This window comes from Malus sylvestris, chromosome 16 (assembly GCF_916048215.2).
Source record: "Malus sylvestris chromosome 16, drMalSylv7.2, whole genome shotgun sequence".
Classification (NCBI taxonomy): domain Eukaryota; kingdom Viridiplantae; phylum Streptophyta; class Magnoliopsida; order Rosales; family Rosaceae; genus Malus; species Malus sylvestris.
In genome coordinates, this window is record NC_062275.1 from 14,217,702 (window position 1) to 14,242,613 (window position 24,912).

A 24,912-nucleotide genomic window follows, 5' to 3' on the forward strand; every position below is an offset into this window, starting at 1 on the left:
TGAGGATGTACTCCAGTCACACTGACTGTAGAGGAACCTCGTAAATTTTATGTCTTATTTATTTATTTTATTGCACACATCGTCGATTTTACAACACTAAATAATCGATAAGCACAAAGGGCTCCCTGTTTTTCCAAAAAAAAAAGGAAACTTTAACGAAAAGCTTTCGATACTGTTCACTTTAACGAAAAACCACATTTTTACTCTAAAAAGTCAATCATAGTACTATTCCTTTACCTTTTATTTTATCTTTATCGTTAAACTCAAAATTTTCAAGTCATTTTCATTAGTTTTCTAAAAAAAAAAAGGAAAGTTAATTTAGACTGAGTTAAAGTATCTCACATAGATGGAGTTCCTGGTACTATTCACTTTACCTTTATTTTATCCTTATTGTTAAAACTCAAAGTTTTCAAGTCATTTTTATTAGTTTTCTTTAAAAAAAAAAAAAAAAAAAGGAAAAAGAAAGGGCTCTCTGTTAATTTAGACGGAGTTGAAGTCTCTCACATAGACGGAGTTAAAGTCTTTCACACAACGAAGAGCAGTTTCCGCAAATTACCATGTCTCAGGGCGAGGGCTTTCACAATTGCTTATTCTCGCTCTCGCTCCGACTCTTATTTATGAAGCTGTCCAGCTTGCAGCAGCGTCTCCGTCGAATTCCGGGTCGGATCTCCGATTAGGTAAACCTTTTTGCCTTTCAAGCTGCCGCTTTTCTTAGTATTTTATATTGCCGTCCACAAATTTTTACTGTTTCCGAACTCAGTCACCGAAAGCTGATGAAACGAATTCGAATACGGGCTGTCAGTGTCAGTTTTTATTTTCGAGACCGAAATTTTGCTTCTTAAATATCATTTTCTTGGGTTTTGGGACAGGAGTTGCCTGTGTTTTACTATTTTTCAGCTCAACTTTCCTGCAAAAGGGCCAAGGTAGGGTTTTTGTAAAAAAATTGGGTTTTTTTTTGGTTCTAGTATGTGAAAATTGACTTGGGTTTTTGTTTAAAGTGAATTTTGAAAAGTGGGTTTAAATTGACAGTATTATTGCCTTAGCCACTTTTGGAAATTAGTTAGAAAGGTATGTGGGAAGTAGAAGTAGCAATCTAATTGATCCATTTCTCAAATAGAAAGTTTATATCGGCACCATTTGATGTTTTAATCAATTGTTTACTTTACCTAAATAAAATGCACTTATTTCGTCTACAATCAATGCTTCTCTCTTTCCCTCTCAGTAGTTGAGGGGGATAGTAGTTGTGTTTTTGTCTTGTAACACTTCTAGTCATGGGTGCTTATGAGATGTCAACAAGCGGCTGTAATTGCTAGGTGGTCTTTGTGGTATTTTCCCCCATTTGGTGCTGAAAGCTATTGGTTACTACTATACATCAAAACTGTAATTCTCAACCATATATATGCATTGAGCATCTGATTCCAAAAATTGAACCGGAAAATTGATTGATTGACTATGCTCATGGCAGTTTGAATGAGATGGCATCTTCACATAATGTCGAGTTGGAAGCAGCCAAGTTTCTCCACAAACTCATTCAAGATTCTAAAGATGAGCCTGCCAAACTTGCTACGAAGCTTTACGTGGTTTGTGCTGTTTTCTCTTGACAATTGGTCTTTTTATCTCACCCCGCCCTTTGTTCGCTCCTATTTATTGACGTGCATGTACAAGTGTTTATTTGCTTTGTGTTTGGGAAATGCAGATACTACAACACATGAAGTCAAGTGGGAAGGAACATTCCATGCCATATCAAGTGATATCAAGGTAAAGGTTAATCATTGTTCACCTTATTTGATGGTATTTTGTTAATTCCGGACTTATATTAGGACAATCAGTCTTCTCAAAAAAATATTAGGACAATCAGAAATTTTAAGATTGCATTAGTTATCTAGACATGTGAAAAAGTTTCAAAACTGTGCTAGCATTGTTATCATTTTACATGGTGAATCCTAAAGATAATTTACTTAATTATCTGGTACCATCGAGCTTGCAGTGTCCAAGAAAATAAGTTTTCTATACCTATTAATCTGGAGGATGAATCTGCCTTTTCTTTTATTCGGGTATTTACCCCACATAGTGGGGATAGTTGTACCATATCCAATAATATTGGTTAGGTAGTTAAATAGTTTACTTAGTTTTGGCAAAAAACAAGCTTAGTTCAAGACTAAATTGCTTTAGTATGGAGATCATTTTACATTAAGCTATGTTTCTGTTTTTTTGTGCTTAGCTTATCTTAGCATTACCTATTGTTTTAATTTTTTTTTCAACACTCCTATTTTTCATGGGTTTTCTTTTTGTTTTGGTATTTCAATTTTTTTCTGCGTGTATGTCAACTCATAACCCGAAAATTTTGATTTCTCATAGCTGATTTGTGAATTGGGTCTTTCTCCATCATCTTCATTTATTTGGGGACTGGGAGAGAGAAAGGGGGAGGGGGGGGGGATCTTATACGTTTCTCTAACTTATCTTCCTTGACCCACTTAGGGCCATGGAGACTGTTATTAATCAGCATGGTCTTGATATTGAAGCTTTGAAGTCCTCACGCCTTCCTATGTCTGGTGGAACTCAAACAGGTAATTTTTCAGTCACATTTTGAGGTCAATCAGTCAATGTCATTTTATTTCAATCAAATTGGCTCAGTATACTATCTTGGCCAGTGTGAGATAATTGGCAGCCATTTTTCTGCAGGTTCTTCTCATGCTGTTGGTGTTGCAAAAGATTCCAAAGCAGGCTTGACCGAAAATGAGATGTCTAATATGGACACATTTTCTTCAAGCAGACCACCTGTTGGTCCTAGCAGTACAGGGAATGATTATTATCAAGGATCTGCAACTCATCGGAGTAGTCAGTCTTTTGATCATGAAAGTCCATCTAGTTTAGACTCTAGGTCTACCAATTCACAGTCACAAGAAAGGCGCGACGCAAACAAACAGGTGAATCGAAAGGATGGTAAAAAGCCCACCACTAAGAGGAAGAGGGAAGATACATCCATGCCTATGGAACTGCATCCTGAAAACCCTAAACATCTTGATACTGGAAACGCTGCAGTTACTACAAGGAAGGGAAAGATAAACAAGGCCGAACCACTGGCTGGTTTCTCAAGTAAAGGTGGTGAAAATGCTAATTTTAATATTGGTCCGAGTGGTGGTCAAATGGAACATTTTACATCGTTCTCTGGAAGCATGAGACCACTGCTCAAAGCCAAGCAAGAAGGTCAACCTTCAGAAAAGCAGTTGGATGTGACAAATACTAGCAACTCGATGTCTCGGGCTCTGAGTTCAAATCACCCTGAAGAAATGGAAGTTTCCTCTACTCATAATGCGTTAGCACAGCAGCAAGCCACTTCTCTTACTCCTACACATGACACTAGGGGCATATGGAATCAAAGTAAAGCTGGGTTTCCATTTGAAAAATCTCAAGTTCCCAGATTTTCTTCTAATGTTGCCATCCCAGGTAATATTTCAGCAGAGATTCCGATGCAGCAGTCAACATCTCCATCACCTGGATCAAGTAAGAACTTGGAAAGACGTTGATATTATTGTGGAATTAACGCGTTGGAAATCAATGCATCTGAAATTTCAGCTCGCAAAATTGAAGATTTTCCAAATATAACTGGTATAAAATGGAATTAAAAAAACATGGACCCCTTGGACTATGTCCTTAAACAATATCCTCTCCGTGGGATTATTTGATTTGGTATCAACTTCGGTTGAATTATATTGAAATATGACTTATCTATATTTTGGAATGATATCTTCTCCGCTTTCTTTTGTATTGAATTAATATACGAACAAATAAATGATTCTTAAATGAGGTTAATCTTATTAAGGCTGAAACTCTTCTACTATATCCTGGGTTTTTGAGTAATTAAGGCTCACATAGTATTCTTGGAAATTCAGGCTCTTTTGGCAAGATTCAAGGAGGTGTGCCAGTTGCATCTGGTTCATTTCAAGTAGCAGAACCTGGATTCTCAAGTCCAATCCATTACAGCAGCACATTGGCCTCAACTGGAAAGGTCTCTGAGCATGATGGAGGAAATACTGATATACTAGCTGATGCAAATAAGACATCTCAGGTACTTAATCTATATCCATTATGTTCTCCACTTTTAGGCAAAACAAGGGTGTTGTACTTAGTCTTGTCCATCATGCTGAATTAAGTTGTTTCTAGCATTCTTACTTGATATATGTGGGAAAGACATACTAAAAGAAAACATAGCTCATACAATATACATTCTATTTGTGTTTGTCTTTCAGATCTTATGAAAACATTTAGTTTTAAGAAGGGTTTTCTCGCAAATGGTCCCTGACATTGATCCAACTCCTCATTTTGGTCCTTGAGTTTCAAAATCGATAAATTTGGTCCCTGACTTTCACAACCGCACATCAATTTAGTCCTTCTGTTAAAATTTTGTCAAATTTTCTATTAGTGTGCTGATGTGGCACATGATGGGTCCCACTAATCCAATCATATGGCGCCACGTGGGTTAACTGTAAGCAACTATTTTGTTTAAGATTTACAACCTAAAGTAAAATAAGAAACTAAAAACCAAAACTAAAAAAAGACATCATCACTGGGTATGCTAAAAAAGAAAAAGGAAGGCACCATGACACCACTAGAGCACTTGGCCTCCCTGAACTGACTCCACATTGTCTCTAGTTGTTTATAATCCTATTAAATTTGAATTGAATTTGGATTTGATTTGATCTAATTTAGATTGAATTTTTTTCCCAATTGGGGTTGTGGGATGCTAGAGAAATGCCAGCGCAGAATACTCATCATTTGGTTCCAACCAAATCGGACGTTTAGTCTTCAGCTGAGATGTAATCAGTTGGATTCAATGGAGAGCCACAACCATGTAGTGGGTGGTGGTTGATTGGACCTTGATTCCTTCCAAACCCATGTCTTCAATTGCTTCGTCCACGGCCCACCTTTCTTCTTCCTCCAGGAACCTCCTCTCCCTCCAATGGCTCTGAGAACTCGTTGATTCCTTCCTCTGCATTCACCGAGAGTTTGAAACACTCCTCTTCTTCCTCCCCCAAAACCCACATCTCCAAACCCATCGTCTTCATCTGGGCTATACCTTCCTTTTTTATTAGTGTTTATTTTGTTTTATCAATTTTTAGTTTTAAATCTTATACAAAAATGGTTTTTATTGAATAATCCATGTGGCACAATATGATTGGATTAGTGGGACTTATTGTGTGCCACACCAGCACACTAACAAAAAATTTGCGGAATTCTAACGGAAGGACCAAATTGATGTGCGTTGGTGAAAGTTAGGGATGAAATTTATCGATTTTGAAATTGAGGGACCAAAATGAGGAGTTGGATCAATGCCAGGGACCATTTGGGATAAAAACCCTCTTACGAATGTGTATATTGCATGTGGTTTGTCTGAGTTAGATCTTTCTTTTTTTTCATTTTAGCAGTCTGCTTAAATGGCGTTCCTCATGTTTAGTTAATACTGGTATATTATCTGGAAATCTGTTCCGCACATGAAATTATTTGCTCCTTTGCTGTTTGAAAGTTGGTGCATGTGCTGTAATTTGCGTTTGACACGTTTGTTCATAGGCTGGCAGGCAAAATAGTGCAGTAGAAATGAGTGTGCTGAGAAGTGCAGCTATGAGAGATACTGGTAAGTCTCCAGTTCACTTGGCTTCTGGATCTCCTGGCACACCTTTCCAGGAACAGCAGTTGAAACAGCTCAGAGCGCAGTGCCTTGTCTTTTTAGCCTTCAGGTAGACAGTTATATTTTGGATCTGATGTTATCCTATTTGGTCAAGATGCTATCCAGTTCAAATCTTTGTCTTAGTTGGGTTAAATTCTGGTGTGTTGCGTGCAGAAATGGTTTGATGCCAAAGAAACTACATCTTGAAATTGCACTTGGTAACATTTTCCCTAAAGAAGGTAACTATTTTCATTTTTATCTAAATCCTCAATTTTTACTGACTTGCTGCCCCAGAGTTGAATAACTTTGTATTATTGGCCTTGATGTATTAATTTAAAAAATTTCAGGTGGCAATACAGATGGGCCTCATAAAGAGTTCATTGACCGTAAAGTAAAAACACAGTTTTCAAATGAGCCAAATATCATTTCTGATGCTACTACACCATATGGAAGACTTAACAATGAGAGGGACACTGATAAAATGCTGCCCAGTGCCTTGTCCACTGGAAAATTCCCTGAGACTAACTCTTTGTCCAAAGAAACCGAGAACCCAAAAATGGAAGAAAAGAATGGCCCACCTCCAGATCACTTTGTACTTGCAGAAGAAAGAAACCATCTTCTTGGTTTACAGAAACCAGAATCTGAGATGCAGACCCAGGAGACCACAATCTCGCCGGCATGTTTAACTATTGCATCACAGCATCCCGAATCTTCAGGTGCAAGGAGTGGTTCAACTGTCATTAATCCTTTGAACAATGTGGAAAATGGACATTTGCAAGTTGCAAGGGCTAGCCAAACCTCTTCTTTTTCACTCAGAGATCCTTGGAAACCAATTTCTGGAATTGGAAATGACCATCACACAGCAGTTGCATCAAAGGATGCTCAGATCATGCCGAAACATTTGTCTCAGGGTGAGAACAATATATTTAAATCAATATGTCCTTTTTCTTTCGTGTGATCTTGCTACTTCTGGTAATTGTGGTGTAGATGGTTCATAGGTATTTGTATTTCAAAAGAAATGCTTTTTGAGTGTAAGAAATCATTTGTGAATCTCTGAAAAAAGACCTTTTTGAACTGCAGGACAAGTAAAGAACGACAACCATACTGACTTGCCACCTTCACCAAAGTACACTATGTCAGAGAAGTGGATTATGGATAAGCAGAAAAAGAAGCTTTTGGATGAACAAACATGGATTCTAAAACAGCAAAAAGCGAAGCAAAAAATTGCGACATGTTTCCAGAAGTTAAAGGTCTGTTATAAAAGCATTATGTGTCTTCAAATATTGGTTGTTCTTTTATTACCCCAAAACATAATTTTCTTAATTCTTGCCTGGTAATTGTTATGGTCTTAATTTGTAGTTACTGAGGTTTTTTTTTTTTTTTTTCGTGGGGAAAAGAAAGAGGGGTGCCCGCGCATGGTGGGGGGGGGGTGGATTGTTGGGGTTTGAGGGGTTGCTGTAAAGCTGAAATTCAGCGATACCCTTAGTTCCCTAACTGGACTTTTGTGAAATACAAAAGGGATCATCTTCACAGATTTCAAGTAGAATTATGCTGATGCAGATGTGGGTTAGGCCATTTGGCTCCCAAGTTTGAGCCCCTCTCTACCAAATTAGAGTAGTTTAGACTATTTTAAAAAAGTATTATGCTGATGTATACTTTAAAACTGATCTATCTGTGTTAGAAGTTTCATGGGGAATGATTGATTTTTGACTTAAAAGAATAATATATCTAACTTAAGTGGTTAATATGGAAAAATGTCCAGAATGCCGTGTGCCATGTATGTCTTCTATGAAAACAATGGAGCCATCCAGAAAAGTTAACCATGTATGGATTTTGTGCTTTTTTTTCTTTGTTAGAGTAGCATTAAGAATGTTTTAGGGGGTCGGGCTTAAAGGCAATAGCTCTAAAATTACTTGATCATGTTGTGAATCTCGCGTTTAAGAATGGCAAAAACAAAACAAACTCGGGAAATCGAAAACAAACTAACCAAGATAAGTAACACAAAGAATTAACGTGGTTCGACTGTATGTGCCTACGTCCACGGGACAGCAACAAAAATCTTTCACTATATCAATAATGAGTACAACCAATAATCTTACCAAGCCTCTAGAATTAAGAACTTGATGATAAGCCCGAAAGAACAAGAACAAGAAATACACTCTTTATCTCTTTTCTTTTCTCTCGCACACACTGAAAGAACAAGAACAAGAAATACACTCTTTATCTCTTTTCATTTCTCTCGCACACACTTTGCCCTTACAATATTCTCTCACTCTAATCCCTTGAGTGGTATACAACTTATTGTTTTGCTCCCATTCAAAACTAGTACAGTAGCCCCTTTATATAGACATAATAAAGGTCTTCTTCAATAAGGATTACTATTCTTAATTTGAATCTAGTTATGAATCTTTCTCTAATTGAGAAACTAACTCCAATTGGATAAACAACTCCAATTGGGAAAACCACTCCAATTGGGAAAACCACTATATCTTCTAAGACTATAATTCCTAATAGACTTAGGACAACGCATCATGGGCTGGAAAAACCCAACAGATCATAGGTGCATCTCTCTGCTGGAAGAATAGAAGAATCAAATTATTTGGGCCAGTTTACTTATTCAGTAAGTTGGCACGTCATAGCTTGTATGAAGCACAGATCACGTAGTAAGAGACGCATAAAAGAGAACTTAACCAACCATGCACTGCCGTGTTTGTTTTGTTATGAATTGCATCACAACTGTGTTTACATGGTGCTGTACAGAGTTCCACAAGAAACGGTTTGGGCACATCGTAATGTTTACATCGCTGAAGGGATAATTATTTTATTGTTATTTTTCATGTGCTTTCATTATTCCTATAACTCACCCTTCAAACAATACATCCGTTATGGAAAGGAATTTACTCAACTACTTATCTTGTTTGCTCTGTATTCTTGAAGTTGTTAAATGATCTCCATGTCATGTTTTGACCAAATACTTATCTTATATTTACTCAATTCTCATCTATATGTGAATATATCTTTGCAAAAAGATAAATTCAACTAGATGGCTGGTGTGATAGGTTCATTTATCCTATTTTTAATACTGTTTTTGCCTCATGTAGTGCGTTTTACTACTTGTAGGAAAATGTGAGCTCTTCTGAGGATATATCTGCAAAAACCAAAAGCGTCATAGAACTGAAAAAGCTACAACTCTTGGGGCTGCAACGCCGTCTCCGGAGGTTATTGATTATCCTATACAGGCTTCCAAGTGAAGATCAATTACTCCTCTGTCCCTTTAAAGAATTATCTGTGCTGCAGAAACATAAATTTTAAGTACTGCTTTAATGCTTTCTTACCAAATTATTTGGAAATGTTTTAATGCTTTTCTATAAAAATTTAAGTAACCATTTAATGCTTTCCTACTTCTCAGGTGTTTGCATTCAATTGTTTCTCTTATTTTTAAATCTAAAATTATGAAGTATTTCGTATCAAATTCATTTAAAGAGATGACTAAGGCTTGTGGAAAAAGTGGAAAGAAATTATTCAAGTTTTTCACCGTGGGTAAAATTCTTTTGGATTCCTAAAAAGTTTGGGACAGAGGGAGTATATATTTATCTTTTCAGTCTAATTAGTGCAATTTTCTATTTCTGTATAATTTATTTTATTTCTCAGACACTTAAAACCATGTTTTGACTCGTTTCGGCAGTGAATTTTTGGGTGATTTCTTCAAACCAATCGGTACTGAAATGGATCACTTGAGAAGTTGTAAGAAATATAGACATGGTAGGAGGATTAAACAACTTGAAAAGTTTGAGCAAAAGATGAAGGAAGAGCGACAAAAGAGAATTCGGGAGAGGCAAAAGGAGTTCTTTGGTGATATCGAGGTTCACAAGTACGTGTTTTATCTTTGTCCAGCGCATGTCAACATTTTTAGCATTCTATGTTTTTGAGGAGCTGTAGTAGTCAGTTATTCTATATATCATAGTCAATTCAGTTTCCAAAGTGCGCGGTTTTCTTACTTGCTTTCTAATCTGGACTTCAGGGAAAGACTGGATGATGTGTTTAAACTTAAGAGAGAGCGCTGGAAGGTTTTCAATAAATATGTGAAGGAGTTCCATAAAAGGAAGGAACGTATCCATCGTGAGAAGATTGATAGGATCCAACGTGAAAAGATAAATTTATTGAAGATCAATGACGTGGAGGGATATCTGCGAATGGTGCAGGTATGTTCTAAAGTTTTATTGACTTCGGCATTGCATCTTAAGTTTACTCTTTTTACATAACATTTTTGGAACTCATGCTAGGATGCCAAATCTGACCGTGTTAAGCAACTTCTCAAAGAGACTGAGAAATATCTTCAAAAGCTCGGTTCCAAACTACGAGATGCAAAGGCTTTGGCAAGCCGGTTTGAGCATGATATGGATGATAGTGGAACTGCAAGTGTTGTGGAGAAGAGTGAGCCTACTTTTGAAAATGAAGATGAAAGTGACCAGGCTAAGGCAAGTTTATTCTCTGTGCACTTCACTTCCTAGTTAAGTCCCTGCTCATTTTGTTATTGTTTTGCAGCATTACATGGAGAGCAATGAGAAGTACTATTTGATGGCTCATAGGTACTGATATGGCTTCTTTATCTTGGGTTTATTGTTTATTAAACTTTATTTGCTGCTTTGGAATAGCTATCCCTCACCACCTAACATTTATTTAGTGGTGGTTGAACTGAGCTAAGCTCCGGTTCCTTTTACTAATCCCTCTTTAAAAAAATTCCTTTCTGACCATAACTCTTGGAACATTAATTCTTTATAGAAATAAAGTCTTGCTTTCTTGAGGCTGTCAATTGTACTACTTTCTCCTTTACACGGTATGCCAAAGTATCTTACAATCAACATTGACTTTTGCAGTATAAAAGAGACTGTCGCTGAGCAGCCATCTATTCTTAACGGTGGAAAATTGAGAGAGTGAGTAGAATGTGCTTTGTCATATTTATATATTTGTAAATATAATATATTTTTGGTGGTTGGGGATGGATAAACGCTTGAATTTTTTTTCCTCAACTTTAAAATGGTCTAATTTAATAACAATTTTAGAATTGTCGTATCCATTGGAAAAGATTGAGGAAGTGTTTTTATCAATAACAGTATTTTTTATCTTCAGGTATCAAATGAATGGCTTAAGGTGGTTGGTGTCACTATACAACAATCATTTGAATGGTATTCTGGCTGATGAAATGGGACTAGGTAAAACTGTTCAGGTAGGGATTGATACTCGATCTCCCTAGACTTATGGCATTTTGTTACCTGTTTACACATGTAAACTCTGTAACATGTTTGTTTGTAGGTAATTTCTTTAATTTGTTACCTGATGGAAACAAAAAATGACCGAGGACCTTTTCTAGTGGTTGTGCCATCTTCAGTTTTACCTGGATGGGAGTCAGAAATTAACTTTTGGGCCCCTAGTATTCTTAGCATTGTCTATGCTGGTGCCCCTGAGGAGAGACGTAGGCTATTCAAGTAATCACATAAAACCAAACAGCTACTTCATTTTGTGTTATACTTTTGGTATACAGTGGCTCAGGAGGTACTTTACATTGCAGGGAAAGAATAGTTCAACAGAAATTTAATGTTCTCCTTACGACATACGAGTATCTGATGAATAAGCATGACAGACCTAAACTAAGCAAAATACATTGGCATTATATAATAATTGATGAAGGTCACCGGATAAAGAATGCTTCCTGCAAGTTAAACGCTGAGTTGAAGCATTATCAGAGCTCTCACAGATTGCTGTTAACTGGAACTCCATTACAGGTTTCAGGCTTTTATTATCTTGTGCTCTTCTTTTGTTGTTGTTAGCACTCATTGTCCGTGATGGTGTAGTAAATATGTATTGTCTTACCTTGGTTGGCGTACAAATGTGGTATCCTGATTACCTTTTATTTCTGTTTGATTAGAATAATCTTGAGGAGTTGTGGGCGCTATTAAACTTCTTGTTGCCAAATATTTTTAATTCATCAGATGATTTTTCTCAGTGGTTCAACAAACCATTTGAAAGTAGTGGTGATAACTCAGCTGAGCAAGTAAGCTTTGGAAGATTGTATGAGTCATTGACATTCTCTTATGACTCCTGTTACATTAAAATCTAATAGTTACATACTTGTTGTTGGCTTATGTTGACAAGGCCTTGCTGTCTGAGGAAGAGAATTTATTGATCATAAACCGTCTTCACCAAGTACTTCGACCATTTGTCCTCCGGAGGCTGAAGCATAAGGTACCGAAAGTGTATTTTTAGCTTATCAATAGCATTTGCCATTTGGAAAGTGTGTTTTTGGTACATATTGCCATATTGGATTCTTATGCCTTGTGTGGATTTAGTATCCCTATTATGATGTGTAGACATACAGGCATGCATCCGTGTTTGGGGTTCTACCATGCTTGTGGTTCTCTGGAGTTCTTTGTGTATCCATTTATGTTGGTGCTCCGGGCAGGGAAACTTTTTGTCATCATAACTTTTGTAAATGACTTGGAATGCTAACATTGTGCCTTTTCCATGAGAATGTCATACATCCCAGTCATTTTAGAAACTAAGGGGCTCCTTAGTGGGCAGGACTAGACTGGACTGAACTATTATTTTGGGCTGGTCTGACCTTAATTGGACCCAATCTAGTATTGTCTTATGTTTGTCAGTGTTGGACTTCCAATTTCTATGTATTATTATCTTGTATTTAGCATATGAACTATACTGCTGTAGTTCTTAAGACTTAAATGACCATATATATCAACTATGATAATTTTACAAATATATTGAAACATCTGAGGTAAGAAAAATTAATTAATATGAATGAAATGTCTTAAGTAAACTGAACATAAGATAAATAGTGTAGATTTTGTTTCTTCAATGAACTCAGGTTTTTTTTTTTTTTTTTTTTTTAGGGAACAATGAACTCAGTTAAATAAGTTCATTTATTTTATTCCAAGCCAACTTTTATCACCTACATCCAGTTTATCCAGAAATTAATAATTCATAGCCCCAAGCCATACATTTCAACTGCAGCCAGCTTTGTTCTTTGGCTTCCTTCATTTGATAATAAAACTTAGATAACGTAGTCTTGAGTTTGATAAAAGCTGATAAAATGTATCCTGGCTTGACCCTACGAAAATAAGCAGGCGGAACTCCCGCGTCTTCTCTTAAGTGGACCTGCCCATTGTAGTGTATGTAACTACCAAACATGTGACTAATTCTTAAATAAGCCAGTCCAGCCTCTTATCCGGGCTACATGTGCTCGTAAAGGATTTAGCTAGTTCTATACTAGGAATGCCGAGATGGCTGCTGAACAACAAAATCCTTGTTAATTTCATTACTTTTGTGTAGAAGGCACGTGTAGACTTGGCCGCTTAATTAGGATATGCAAATTTAAGTCGATCATATGATTGATGAGGCCCAATTTGACTTGACTCCTGAATATTTTATTTGGGTTCTTAGTGCCTTTACTGGTTGTATTTGATTTGTTATGGTGTTTGTTACATCAAGAAATTTTGGTATAAAATATATTGCTTCTGGGGCCTTGCTGATGTTTTATCGAAGTTTCTGTTTTGTCATTAACAAACCATTTATTTTCTTAAACTTGAGTATGGCAAGTCACTATGTTTAATGTTGTGGAATTTTATATTCTTTGTGGCAGGTTGAGAATCAACTACCTGAAAAGATTGAGAGACTTGTAAGATGTGAGGCTTCTGCTTATCAGAAGCTTCTAATGAAGAGGGTAGAAGACAATTTGGGTACAATTGGAAATTCCAAGGTATTTTAATTCCACTTTCATTAAGACAGGTGAATTACAATGCATCTGTTATTATAATATCTGCATATTGGTTGCAGGCGCGGTCAGTGCACAACTCTGTTATGGAGCTTCGAAATATATGTAATCATCCATATCTCAGCCAGCTTCATGCAGAGGAGGTATGTTCTTTACCTGTTCATTTTAAGTTCCTATTTGCTCTCCTAAAGATACCGAAAGGGACGAGAAGCAGTTGTCATTGTTATCTTGTGCTCTCAAGGCTTTCTGTTGTTTTCCCTGAGTTCCCAATTAAGATAAACTTTTTTATCTTATTGCTTCTTGTAGGTTGATAACTTGATACCAAATCATTATCTACCCCCAGTTATAAGGCTTTGTGGGAAGCTTGAGATGCTAGATCGATTGCTTCCCAAACTAAAAGAGACAGATCATAGGGTATGGAAGGCTTTTTTTCCTGTTTCTAGCCACATGAATATTTTGTTTACTTATCCTCTCATTCTTTAATATGTATTCATGTCTCTTTCGAATATTCTAGTTTTTTGGTTTGACATTGGACTACAACTTAATGAAACTTGTTACTGTGTAGGTTCTTTTCTTTTCCACAATGACTAGGCTACTTGATGTTATGGAGGAATATCTTCACTATAAACAATATCGGTACCTTAGGCTGGATGGACATACATCTGGGGGTGATCGCGGTGCCCTCATTGATATGTTCAACAACCCGGATTCTCCCTTTTTTATATTTCTTCTCAGGTGATTCTTCATGTATTGTGTAAATATTTTTGTATGCTTTGACTAGGTGGTTCAATGGTTACTGGAACCTCAGGTTCTTGGAGGTTTTAAGATAACTATCCCCCCTCCCCCTTTTTTCCACTTTTATATTTTTACCTGAGAAGTCAATAAAGGGAGAGATTTAGATTTACATATGAAGTGGAAGCAAAAAAGGGCGTGTTTGGTGGTGTCAAAACGACTTTCAGATAAGGGTGCCTTTTATTTCGTTTGTCTGAAATAGACATAGGTTTTTGGGGTTGAGAGGAGCACTTTATTACTTTCTTAGGAAGCACAGCTAGGTTTAGATGGAGGATGCATTTCATTTTTTATGAAAGTTCTTATGTGCCTCTAACAGATGCACCTTATACAGAAACACTCCCATATAGGGTCTAAAAATCCAGCATTATTTTTTTAATGTCACTGAGTTACGCTACTGTCACGTTCTTGGCCTTAAAGTTAGGTTGCTTTGTGCTTGATTCCACTTTTAGGGGTTTGCTAGAAAGTAGAAAATGGAAACTATAAAAGCTTTGATGTGCTGTTCATATGTCTTGATGTGTGTCTGCATGTGCTCTTGCCTGTTAATGGTACTGACATTTGTATGATTTTGATAGCATTCGGGCTGGTGGTGTAGGAGTAAATCTTCAAGCTGCAGATACAGTAATAATATTCGACACTGATTGGAATCCACAGGCAATTTACAAAATTACTGTTCATTAACTTAAATTTTGAGTTTATAACATACAATTCCAAGTCTAAAGTTTTTAGTTTTTTGGTTGGTAAATCTTCAGGTTGATTTGCAAGCACAGGCAAGGGCTCACAGAATTGGCCAGAAGAAGGATGTACTTGTGCTTCGATTTGAAACTGTAGGCACTTCCCCCTTGTTACTTCCCCTTTGTTTATAAGACAAAAGTACATCTATAAGCTATAACCACTCCTTCTCTTCTATTTACGTCTTGAAATTAAATTGTCCCTAATTTAGAGTCTTATATGTAACTGCTTGAGGTTTTTTCTTTTGCACAAGGTTCAAACTGTTGAGGAACAAGTCAGAGCTGCAGCTGAGCACAAGCTGGGAGTTGCGAATCAGAGCATTACTGCTGGTTTCTTTGACAACAATACAAGGTTAGTTGCCTATATACTTGCTCTGTTGCATACTTCTAAAGCTGTTTCTAAGTTTTCTTGAAATTCTTTTTACCACAGTGCTGAAGATCGAAGAGAATATTTGGAGACCCTTTTGCGTGAGTGTAAGAAAGAGGAAGCTGCACCTGTATTGGATGATGATGCCTTAAATGATCTTTTAGCTCGCAGGTAGATAGTTTTATGCTACTGTTCATCTAAATAAGGTGGACTAGTTAGATGCATCGTTCCTGTTCCAGCTTAAGCATGTCCATTATAATAAAGAAAAAGAAAAAAAAAAATCCATGCATGGGTTTCTTGAAAAGATGGAGCCACTGTAGACCATGGTACCTAATTGTTTTCTTTGATTTTGTTGATATTTAATGTTTTTCATAAGCAATGATGAGTTTACTGCCCTATTTTTTATTTATTTTTCCTCCGAGTAGAATTATCTACAAAATGAGAAGGGCTGGAAATTTCACAATCAAAAGTCATTAGCGTGTTGGAATTTGTTGCTGATTAAATTGCAAACCCATTGTTCTCTTGCCTGATTTTGTTTGTCACTGGTTTAAATGTCATTATTACTTTCATTTGTTTGAAAAGCTACCCCCCTTTCAAATGAAGCAAAATTTATTTACTTATTTATCTGTTTGTTTTTTTGCTCAATTTTTTATTTGGAGTAGAATATCAATGGTTGCCTCTTTTCTTGCAGTGAGCCAGAAATTGATGTCTTTGAATCAGTTGACAGAAGAAGGCAAGAAGAAGAGATGGTATCTACTTAATCATTTGCAGTCAATGCTGTCTGTATCTTTGGTTTTACATTGTACAAGTATCCTTGTATATTATCGAAAGCTATCTGCTTCTCTTAAGTGGCAGCATTTAAAAAAAATTAATTTTGCAGGAAACATGGAGAAAGTTAGTATGTGTACAAGGCATGGATGGTTCTGAGACTCTGCCTCCCTTGCCTTCTCGCCTTGTTACAGATGATGACTTGAAGGAGTTCTGTGAAGCAATGAAGATATATGAGGTTCCAAAAACTGGTGAAATGTCTAATGATGGGGTGAAGCGGAAGGGTGGGTCTCTCGGGGGCCTTGATACTCAACGTTATGGCCGGGGAAAACGGGCAAGAGAGGTTTGTTTGTCATATTGGATTCTAGCAGCATAAATGTTTCCTCTCTATCCTTGTGTTTCTTATACCACAAACCTGCTAATTGATTATGAACCCTTTTCTTAATGCTTTTTAGGTGCGTTCATATGAAGAGCAATGGACAGAAGAGGAATTTGAAAAGTTATGTCAGGCCGAATCTCCGGATTCCCCCACAAAAACAAAAGAAGAAGTTAGAGAGTCAAACATGCCAAAAGGTGACAATGGGTCTGTGGTTGCTGTTTGTGAAACAGAACTTCCTGCTCCACTTCCACAACACATATCGTCACCCTCTGTGGACCTTTCCCAGATGCAACAAAGTAAAGAGGTTACCCCACCAGCTAAGCGAGGCCGTGGAAGGCCAAAAAGAGCAACATTAGTTCAATCACCAAATGCGATGGCTATTACAGCACCTTCTGGAACTTTTAAAGTGGATACTGGGTTGCAAAGAGGGATGGCATCTAGCCCTGCCACAAACTTGGTCCCTGATTCATCAACTAGTTCTGCTAACGCACAGAGTATTGGAGGAATTGTACAACATACTAGTATTGTGGCCTCACCTAGTTCTCAGCCAATTGCTCCTAAACCTTCTGTTACTCCTGATTCTCAGACGACCACTGTTGGCCCTTGTCCATCAGCACAATCAAGAGGAAGAGGTCGGAAGACTCAAAGTGGACCAGAAGCACCCAGGCGTAGGGGAAGGAAACAGGCTCCAATATCACCTGGTGTTGGTGGAGTATCTGGTCCTGATCCAAAACAAAATGAAGCATCACAGAACACATCTGTGAATCCACTAGAAAATCAAGCCATTGGCATGAGTGGAACTGTTTCTAGTACTTCCGCAGTCCAACACCCTGATTCTTTTTCTGGTTCTGCTCCCTTACAAGTTGTGAGTGGGGCTGATCACCAAGTTGGTAATGCTGTAGCTTTGAGTTCGCAGCCAGCCCTTTCTTCTCCATCTATTGCTCCTTTGTCTCAATCTTCTCCTTCCCCTTCTGTACCCATGCAAACAAAAGGGCAAAACCGGAAGGCGCAAGGTGACGTAGGAGTACCGCGGCGTAGGGGAAGGAAACAGGCACCAATATCACCTGCTGTTAGTGATGTGTTAGTTGGTCAAGATTTGAAACCCAATCTGCAACCACAGGATAAACCTGGGGATTCATCTGGAAGGAAAGACATTGCCATGCAAAGTAAGCAAGAGGCTGAGGATTTAGCTGGTCAGGATCTGAACTTAACCGAAGAGTCAGTAAATTTTGCCCGAGCCAAGCAAATAACAAGCTCAACAATGATGCATGATACATCCGTCAGATCCCTTGGTAAACACTGTGCATTTATGCATGCCTGAAATTTTTTTTTACAACAGAATTCATGATTATATTTTCCTCACATGAATTAATTTAACATTTGACAGGTCCTGCATTGGGAGAAAGTCAAAATGTTGTTGCATGCAATTCTACTGTTAAAATGAATGAAGGTGCTGCAGCTCCTGCTATTCCAATTCCCATAACTGCACCTCCAGCAGTGGAAAACACCAGTGAGGCAAACTATGATGTTGCTAAGACTGCTCCTAGCTCGCAGTCAATGCCTTCCAACCCTTCTGCTCCTCTAGCTTCTCAATCTCTCACTCCTTGCCCTTCTGAAACAGTACAAGTCAAAAGACAAGGTCGAAAGACTTCAAACAGAGCCGAAGCACCCCGTCGTAGGGGAAGGAAGCAGGCTCCGGTGTTACCTTCTGTTTCTGATGGTCCAGCAGGTCAGGATCCAAACTTAAGGTTTGAATCACAGAATGCATCTGTTGATTCATTCGGGAGTAAGTCTGCTGCACTGAGAAGTAAGCAGGGTACTGATGGACAGGAGTTGACAAATGGTACTCAGGCCCAAGCAAGTCAAGCACATTTAGCTAGCAGTTTAGTGGGTCATGATTCAAAGAGAAAAGAGGAGCCAGTCTTTTCAACCCACGGTAAGCAGCCTTCAAATTCTTCGTCAACACTTGACATTCCTCCAGGATTCTCTGATAAGAGTTCTGCTTTGGGCCGTATCCAGACTGCTGATGTAAGTGATGTTGCTCGTGTGATGAAGGAGGTCTTTTCCGGAACACGTTTGTCAAAAGCTAAAATTCCTGAGTCATCTGGGAGAGAAGGTAGGGTTGTCCCTTGTGTACCTGTATCAAATAAGGCTTCTGTGGAATTAGCCAAAAACCAATGTTTGGAGGATAAAGCAGCTCCAATTGTGTCAACTTTGGAAGCAGCAGCCCGTGTACTTGACCTTCCAGCAAATTACAAGAAGCAATCTGGGACTGGTGTTAGTGCAGAAGGGGAGAGGGACAAGCCACCTGCTTTGAATGAAACCCATGTTCCCATCACAAATATGGACCAACACGAGGGCAAGGCAGCTCTAGGCTCCACTAAAGAATTGGAAGACTCAAAACAACTCTGTGTTGATGGTTCGACTATGGTGAGTAAAACAGATACTGTTGTTCAGACATTGGCTCGAGATGCTGATGTGCCTACTTCTAGTATAGGGTCTTCTGGTGGTGTGTTGAATTCATCGTTAATATTGGAAAGTAACATTGAGCATCCTGAGGTGATTGGGAGAGATTCTGGACAGAAAACTGAATCTTTTTCAGTAGAGTCTCATAAATCCTCTTCTGTTGAGCACCCTTTAATGTCCAAGGATACTGATAATGCCAGTCTTCATCTTGGTGTTACACCTCCTGTTCCTAGGGTCCCAATCGAGTCAAGCGAGGTGGGCCTTCCTGCCATGGTAGATTCTGAAAACAAAAAAGGGAGTTTTGCTAAAGAGAATCCAACATCTCCTTGTATTACTGAGGATGCCGGCTATCATTCTGAAGACCCTTCACCTATTACTTCAAGTCCAGATCATTCAGTTGCTGCTCCTGGTGTTACTGAAATGACCAAAATAAATTCAGCAGACAAATCAGAGCATTCTTCAAAAGAGTCCCAAGAATCTTCCCCTCATGATAGAAAAACCATTGTGCTCACGTCATCTGAAAATGTTTGTCCTCGAGAAAGTGCACCATCGTCTCTGGGTTTAGGGGATGTAGTGCCTCCTGTTATGGCTGAGAATAACCCTGGAAGAAAGAATGAGCCTGCTTCAGAAGGTTGTACACAATATTCTCCTCAGAGCCATGATAATTCCACAATTATTCCCTCAATGCTATATATTGATTCTGGGCGGGGTTCTCTTGACAAAGTTGACATGCCTTTTACAGAATCTGAAGTTGTTAATAATGAAGGTATTTGTTTAAATTCAGAACTTTCATCCAAGATTGATGATTCTGAAGCTTCTCATGAATTAGTTGGTGGTGCTTCAGGGCGTAATACCACTATGCATGTTATTCCTTCTGAAAAGGGCATCTTGGAACTTGGAACTGAAATGATTGGGGATGGTAGTATTGATGCTTGCAATAAGGAAGTGGTCCCTGCTGAGGGTGATCAAATGGATATTTCTCATGCTGTTAGTTGTCCACATGAAGAAGTATTGGAAACGGTTTTACCCTCATCTTCTTTAATAGTGGCGGGAGAAATTCATGACTCATCTGATAGAGCTCAAGTTGGCAGCTATAGGGCACAGGAGAACCAAAAACTTTCTCATCCTGCCTTGGTTGTTTCTCAGGATGGTAAATTTGTATCAGAAGATAAATCAGAAGTCTTGCTGTCATCTTCTGTAGGGGGAGCGGAAACAGTGGAGGGCTCATCCATGAAATGCCAGAGTAGCAGCTCACAATCTCCAGTTGATCAGGATCACCATGTCACTGAAATGAATGTTAAATCGCCACAACATATCTCTGAAAAAATTGATCTTCCTTCATCTTTAAATATGCAGGAAGAAAAGATTAAGGGTTCATCTGAGAAGAGGCCAAGTTGCAGCTCAGTACTACTGGAAGACGTTAAAGGTTCTGGAGCTTTAACAGTTAAAATGGATTTATCTCAGGTTCATGGAACTGTGCAAGAAAATATTTTATCAGAAGGAATGACTGAGGAGGGGATGACTAAGGATATATCTAAGACTTTTCAAGTTTGTAGCTCATTACCTGTGGAGGAACCAGAAGTTTCTAGAGCCGAAAGAGATGCTCTAATTAATTCATCTCAGATTGATGAGGATCTACCAGAAGGAGATACTGACATATCTGGAAAGCGTCTACTCGGCAGTCCAGTACCAGTGGAAGAAGACAAGATTGATGGAACATCTATGGAACATTTATGTGGGAGTTCAGACTTACTGGGAGAATCAAAAGGATCTGATACTGAAATGGATGTTTCTCAGGTTAGTGAGCTCCAACCCGAAAATATATCAGAAAGTGTTATTGTGCCATCATCTACTGTTGCAGTTAAGGAAGGAAAGATTGAATGCTTATCTGAGAGCGGTCCAGCCAGATCAATAATGTTGGGGGACGCATCTGAAGCTTTAGTTTCTGATAAAATGGTTGTCTCTGAGGTTGACACATTTGTGCCCGAAAAGATGTTAGAAAATCTGCCTTCATCTTCCTTGACAAAAGAGCAGGAAAATACTAAGGGCTCTTCTGAGAAGGGTCAAGATGGCAGCTCAGTACAACTTGAGGAATCAACTGGAAAGGAAGACGAGATGGGTCATCTAATGGAAACACCCAGATCTTCTGGGGATTTGCTTGTAAGAGAAAGTGTTGATTCAGAAGAGGAGGTTCAGCGGTTATCCAAGAAGGATCCTATAAGCAGCTCAGTGCCGCTGTTAGAATCATTGATTTCTGAACCTGAGACAAGTGATCGTTCCGATGCATCCAAGGTTCGTTGCACTCATTGGGAACTAAGATAAACATTTTTTTATCAATTGTATTTTTTCAAATAAATAGGTGTGTACCTTAATGCTGGAAGCTAGGCTTGTGTTTCAAAATTACAAGAGCGAACCTTACCGCCACCACCACACCCGCAAAACAAAACCTGTCTTATCTCAGAGCTTCCTACTAAACAGAATTATAAACTGTAATATCTCAAAGCATATAACAATTACACTTGAAATTCAAATGCATACAAATGTCCACAGACAATCACAAAGTTGGTTTATTGCTCTTAATTTCATTAGTAATGTATATATCATGTGTACGACTCAGGTTGGCATGGTGCCGCTAGAAGATAGAATGGCGGAGGACATTGACCTGGCTGCATCCTCCTTAGAGACAGAAGGAAGAGGTATAGATCATCCATCTGAGGTTCTAGATGGCAGCTCAGTGACGGAGGGTCCAAAAACACCTGTAGCTGACAAGGATACTCAGATGAATGCTCCTGATGCTTGTGAGAGGGAGCCAGAAGTTGTGTGTGCATCTGTGGATATGCCTCTGGTTACCTCGACCATGGTGGATGATGGTGTCAAGGGCTCGTCTGAAGCAGTGCCTATAGGCAGCTCCAAATCACCAGAGGAGTTGGAATGTGAAGCTAAAATACTTGATGCTTCTCACGTTTGTGTGGAATTGTCAGAGAATGTGTCTGAAAGCATGGATCAAACTCCGGTTATCTTGATCAATCAGGGCGATAGTGTTGAAGGTTTATCTGAGGCAAGGCCCGTGGGCAGCACCGAATCACCAGAGTCATCAAAATCCGAAGCTAAAGTTGCTGATGCTTCTCAGGTTTCCGGGACAATCCCAGAAGTTGCATCTGAAAATGTGGATCAGCCTCCGGTTAACATGGCTGTGGAGGGTGACAACATTGACGGCTTGTCGGAGGCAGGGCCTATGGGCAGCTTGGAAACACCAGAGGAGTCCAAATCTGAAGCTAAAGTGGGCGATACTTGTCAGGTTTCTGGGACAATGCCAGAAAATGCATCCGAAGACATGGATATTCAGCCATCATTAACGGCGGAGGAGGGAGAAAAAGTGGAGTTACCAGCTGAGGGATCTGTTGGTGGTAGCTCAATGGAACAGCCTTGAAGTTAATTAAGTGCCTGACAAGAGAGTTTTTGTACAGCTTCTTAGAGCATAAAAACACCTAAACCAACTATTCAGTAAATTATAGTTTGTCCCTTCAAAGGGGAATCAGGTTCCTATTTTGTATGTAGATAAGGTATTTTGTGGAAGTGTCTTCCATTAATTTAATCTGTCAAGCCCTCTTTCTAGGTTTGCTGCCTTATAATTGGGTTTCGTACGCGCGTGTTGCTCGTTAGGAGTGTTTCGTAACGTTTTACAAAATGATTTTATTACAAAAAGTGAGATGGTGGACTGGATTAGACTGGACTGGACTTCAATAAATTTAGAGCTTTAGTAGAAATGTTGAGGCCACTTAGCATTTCAATCTTGCTAGCCAAGTGGCCAACTTTAAGTATAGATGATATCGTTTGTTTAAGAAAAAAAAAAATATGGGATTTAAATAACCAACTTCCACCATCACATGTGCATGTGTAGAATTTGCAAGGCAGCAAATGTGGGTTTCTTGATTGAAAATGCCGTTATTTTGTAACTTTTAACTTGTATCATGAATGTTAATGAATTGCTGCCTGGTATACCAAATGTGCGAATGATAATGATAAATGTTGATGGTAGGTAATAGGTATAGTAGATTACTAGAAGAAGTTTAGTTTTGCAAAACGTGTGTGAATGATGCATTTGGAGTGGTCCTTCTCTCCTCCTGTGAGAGCCTTCTCTCCCCCAATGAGTCTTTCTCACCGCCGTGTGAGTGGTTTTCATTTTCATCGATTTGCATCGATGCCGGCCCTAGCTTTGGCTAAAGATCGGGTGTTCGCATCACCATCCTTTTTGGCCCTTGTTAGTCCTCCCCGTTGTTTGCCCTTGTTGGCGATGTTGCTCGTGAGTTCTTTCTACCAGCGTGCTTCCTTGGTCTCGTGGCGACAATCCTTGTGTTGGTCCTTGGGAGGATGATGCAGCCTCTTTCTTCACCATTATTGGGTTCTTTCTTGCGTGATCCTGATTACTTGTGGAGGGAGCTAGATCGAGATGATCGTCATGTGGTTTTCTGGTGCCTGCGTTTGCAACTTCAGGAAGCTTAGCTTTCTAGGGTTTTTCGTGTGGTTTGTGTTTGCTCCTTAAATGTGTCATGGGCCTCGCAGGCAAGCTGGGGATTTACTTCACATACGAGATTGGTGGGTGCGGGCGTGCCACTACTAGTAGACAGGATTTGAATGACTGAGGTTGCGCCTTTTGACTTCAAATCAAGATATTGTGCAATTTGAGTGGGAGTTGCTCAAATCAAGGTTCTTTCTTTGCCTTAAAAATAAGGACTTTACTTATATGGAGAGATAGAACAATATGTAAATGACAAGGTTGCTCGGAAATGTAAATGACTGAGGAAAGTGACTAATATTGCAGATTGGTTGTAATTTAAATGACTGAAAATGAGTTGTACATGAAAACTACAAAGGAGATCGATACTACAAGTGAGCAGCAGAACTAATAAACTAGACAAAAGATGGCTTTTGTGAGGGCTAATCCTGAAAAGGATGAATGCTTGTATTTGTTTGTTTGATTGAGTGTCCATAATCCTTGTGCATCTGCCCCTTTAAATAGAGATCTGAAAAGAGCCACATGCTGAAAACCTTGTACTTGCCCGAAAGAAACTTGGGCAGCTTGCATTGCTTTTGCCAACTTGCACGTAGAAATAATATTTAAAAGGGAAACTTGCATCTCCACCACATATTTTTAGTACATGTCTCCCCAACTTGTAATAAACTAACAATTAAAAGAAGCAAGTTGGCTTCTTTCATATTATCCTTATCCGAAAGCTCTCCCATCCACTTGCAATACATGCATGTATCTTGATTAAACAAAGACTTGACAAACCTCCACCACCCAAACAAATGGGAAAAACAATATTATAGTGCCAAACTCATCCACTTGTAGCCAAATATCTTTCCAAGTTAGCTTTCTTGCATATTAATCCTTCAAATACTATATTTTACTCCAATGGCCTAAATAAGTAAAAATGGGCACATTTTGGGTGCAAAGAGTTTGTTTATGTGTGCTCACTGCTGGGCAAGGCTGGCTTTGGAGCTTTGTCATCTGGTTGTTTATGGTCCATCTTTTCTATTTATGCTCAACTTGTTTTTGGGCCATTGTTGTACTTGTTCTTTTCGGTAATGAATCTACCCTTTGTTAAAAAAATTTAAAAAAAATAAAAAAAACCTTGATGCCTTTTGGTTTGGTTCAAAAGTTGGGTTCCTTTTTGGTGTCTTGTACGACTACATAAAAAATTTAAAGATGGTGTTAGGTAACATCTTAATGTGTATGTTACACTTTTTAAGGCCTTCACCAAAAAAAAAAAAAAAAAGGGTTTTCGGCTGGAAGAAAATAGTTAGGAATCTTAAAACAAAAAATAAATTTTGGGTCCAAATGAAACAATCACATGCTAAATTAATTGACAGGACCAATACCAACCTTACCAACCAACTCATTCGACATACTTGCGGCACGACAATGGTAACTAATATTAGTATATGTAAGGTTTGGTA

At 38.5% G+C, this 24,912-nt stretch overlaps 1 protein-coding gene across 2 annotated transcripts; it reads left to right on the forward strand.

Annotated features, from left to right (window-relative positions):
• The first annotated feature begins 516 nt into the window (after positions 1-516).
• Positions 517-22,583, forward strand: LOC126608157 (chromatin structure-remodeling complex protein SYD-like). Of its 2 annotated transcripts, none has more exons than XM_050275960.1 (35): positions 517-677; positions 1,466-1,580; positions 1,697-1,758; positions 2,479-2,567; positions 2,683-3,504; positions 3,894-4,069; positions 5,569-5,735; positions 5,840-5,904; positions 6,013-6,576; positions 6,746-6,915; positions 8,786-8,883; positions 9,351-9,536; positions 9,687-9,867; positions 9,949-10,143; positions 10,211-10,254; positions 10,543-10,599; positions 10,796-10,892; positions 10,979-11,151; positions 11,235-11,448; positions 11,592-11,717; positions 11,819-11,908; positions 13,320-13,436; positions 13,514-13,594; positions 13,758-13,865; positions 14,017-14,186; positions 14,816-14,894; positions 14,993-15,067; positions 15,226-15,323; positions 15,402-15,509; positions 16,030-16,087; positions 16,219-16,449; positions 16,562-17,777; positions 17,873-21,243; positions 21,569-22,009; positions 22,082-22,583. In XM_050275960.1, the coding sequence occupies exons 2-35, from the start codon at positions 1,476-1,478 to the stop codon at positions 22,379-22,381; spliced, it is 10,134 nt and encodes a 3,377-aa protein (XP_050131917.1). In that variant the 5' UTR covers positions 517-677; positions 1,466-1,475; the 3' UTR covers positions 22,382-22,583. The 2 variants fall into 2 exon arrangements, with proteins under 2 accessions (XP_050131917.1, XP_050131918.1); XM_050275961.1 differs by having other exon boundaries at positions 17,873-19,717; positions 19,796-21,243; positions 21,569-22,583.
• The last annotated feature ends 2,329 nt before the right edge of the window (positions 22,584-24,912 follow it).

Coding starts and splice junctions, on each gene's coding strand:
- LOC126608157 (XM_050275960.1), top strand. CDS start 1,476: ATGGCATCTTCACATAATGTCGAGTTGGAAGCAGCCAAGTTTCTCCAC. Junction 5,905..6,012: donor TAACATTTTCCCTAAAGAAG/GTAACTATTTTC, acceptor AAAAAATTTCAG/GTGGCAATACAGATGGGCCT. Junction 17,778..17,872: donor TACATCCGTCAGATCCCTTG/GTAAACACTGTG, acceptor AACATTTGACAG/GTCCTGCATTGGGAGAAAGT.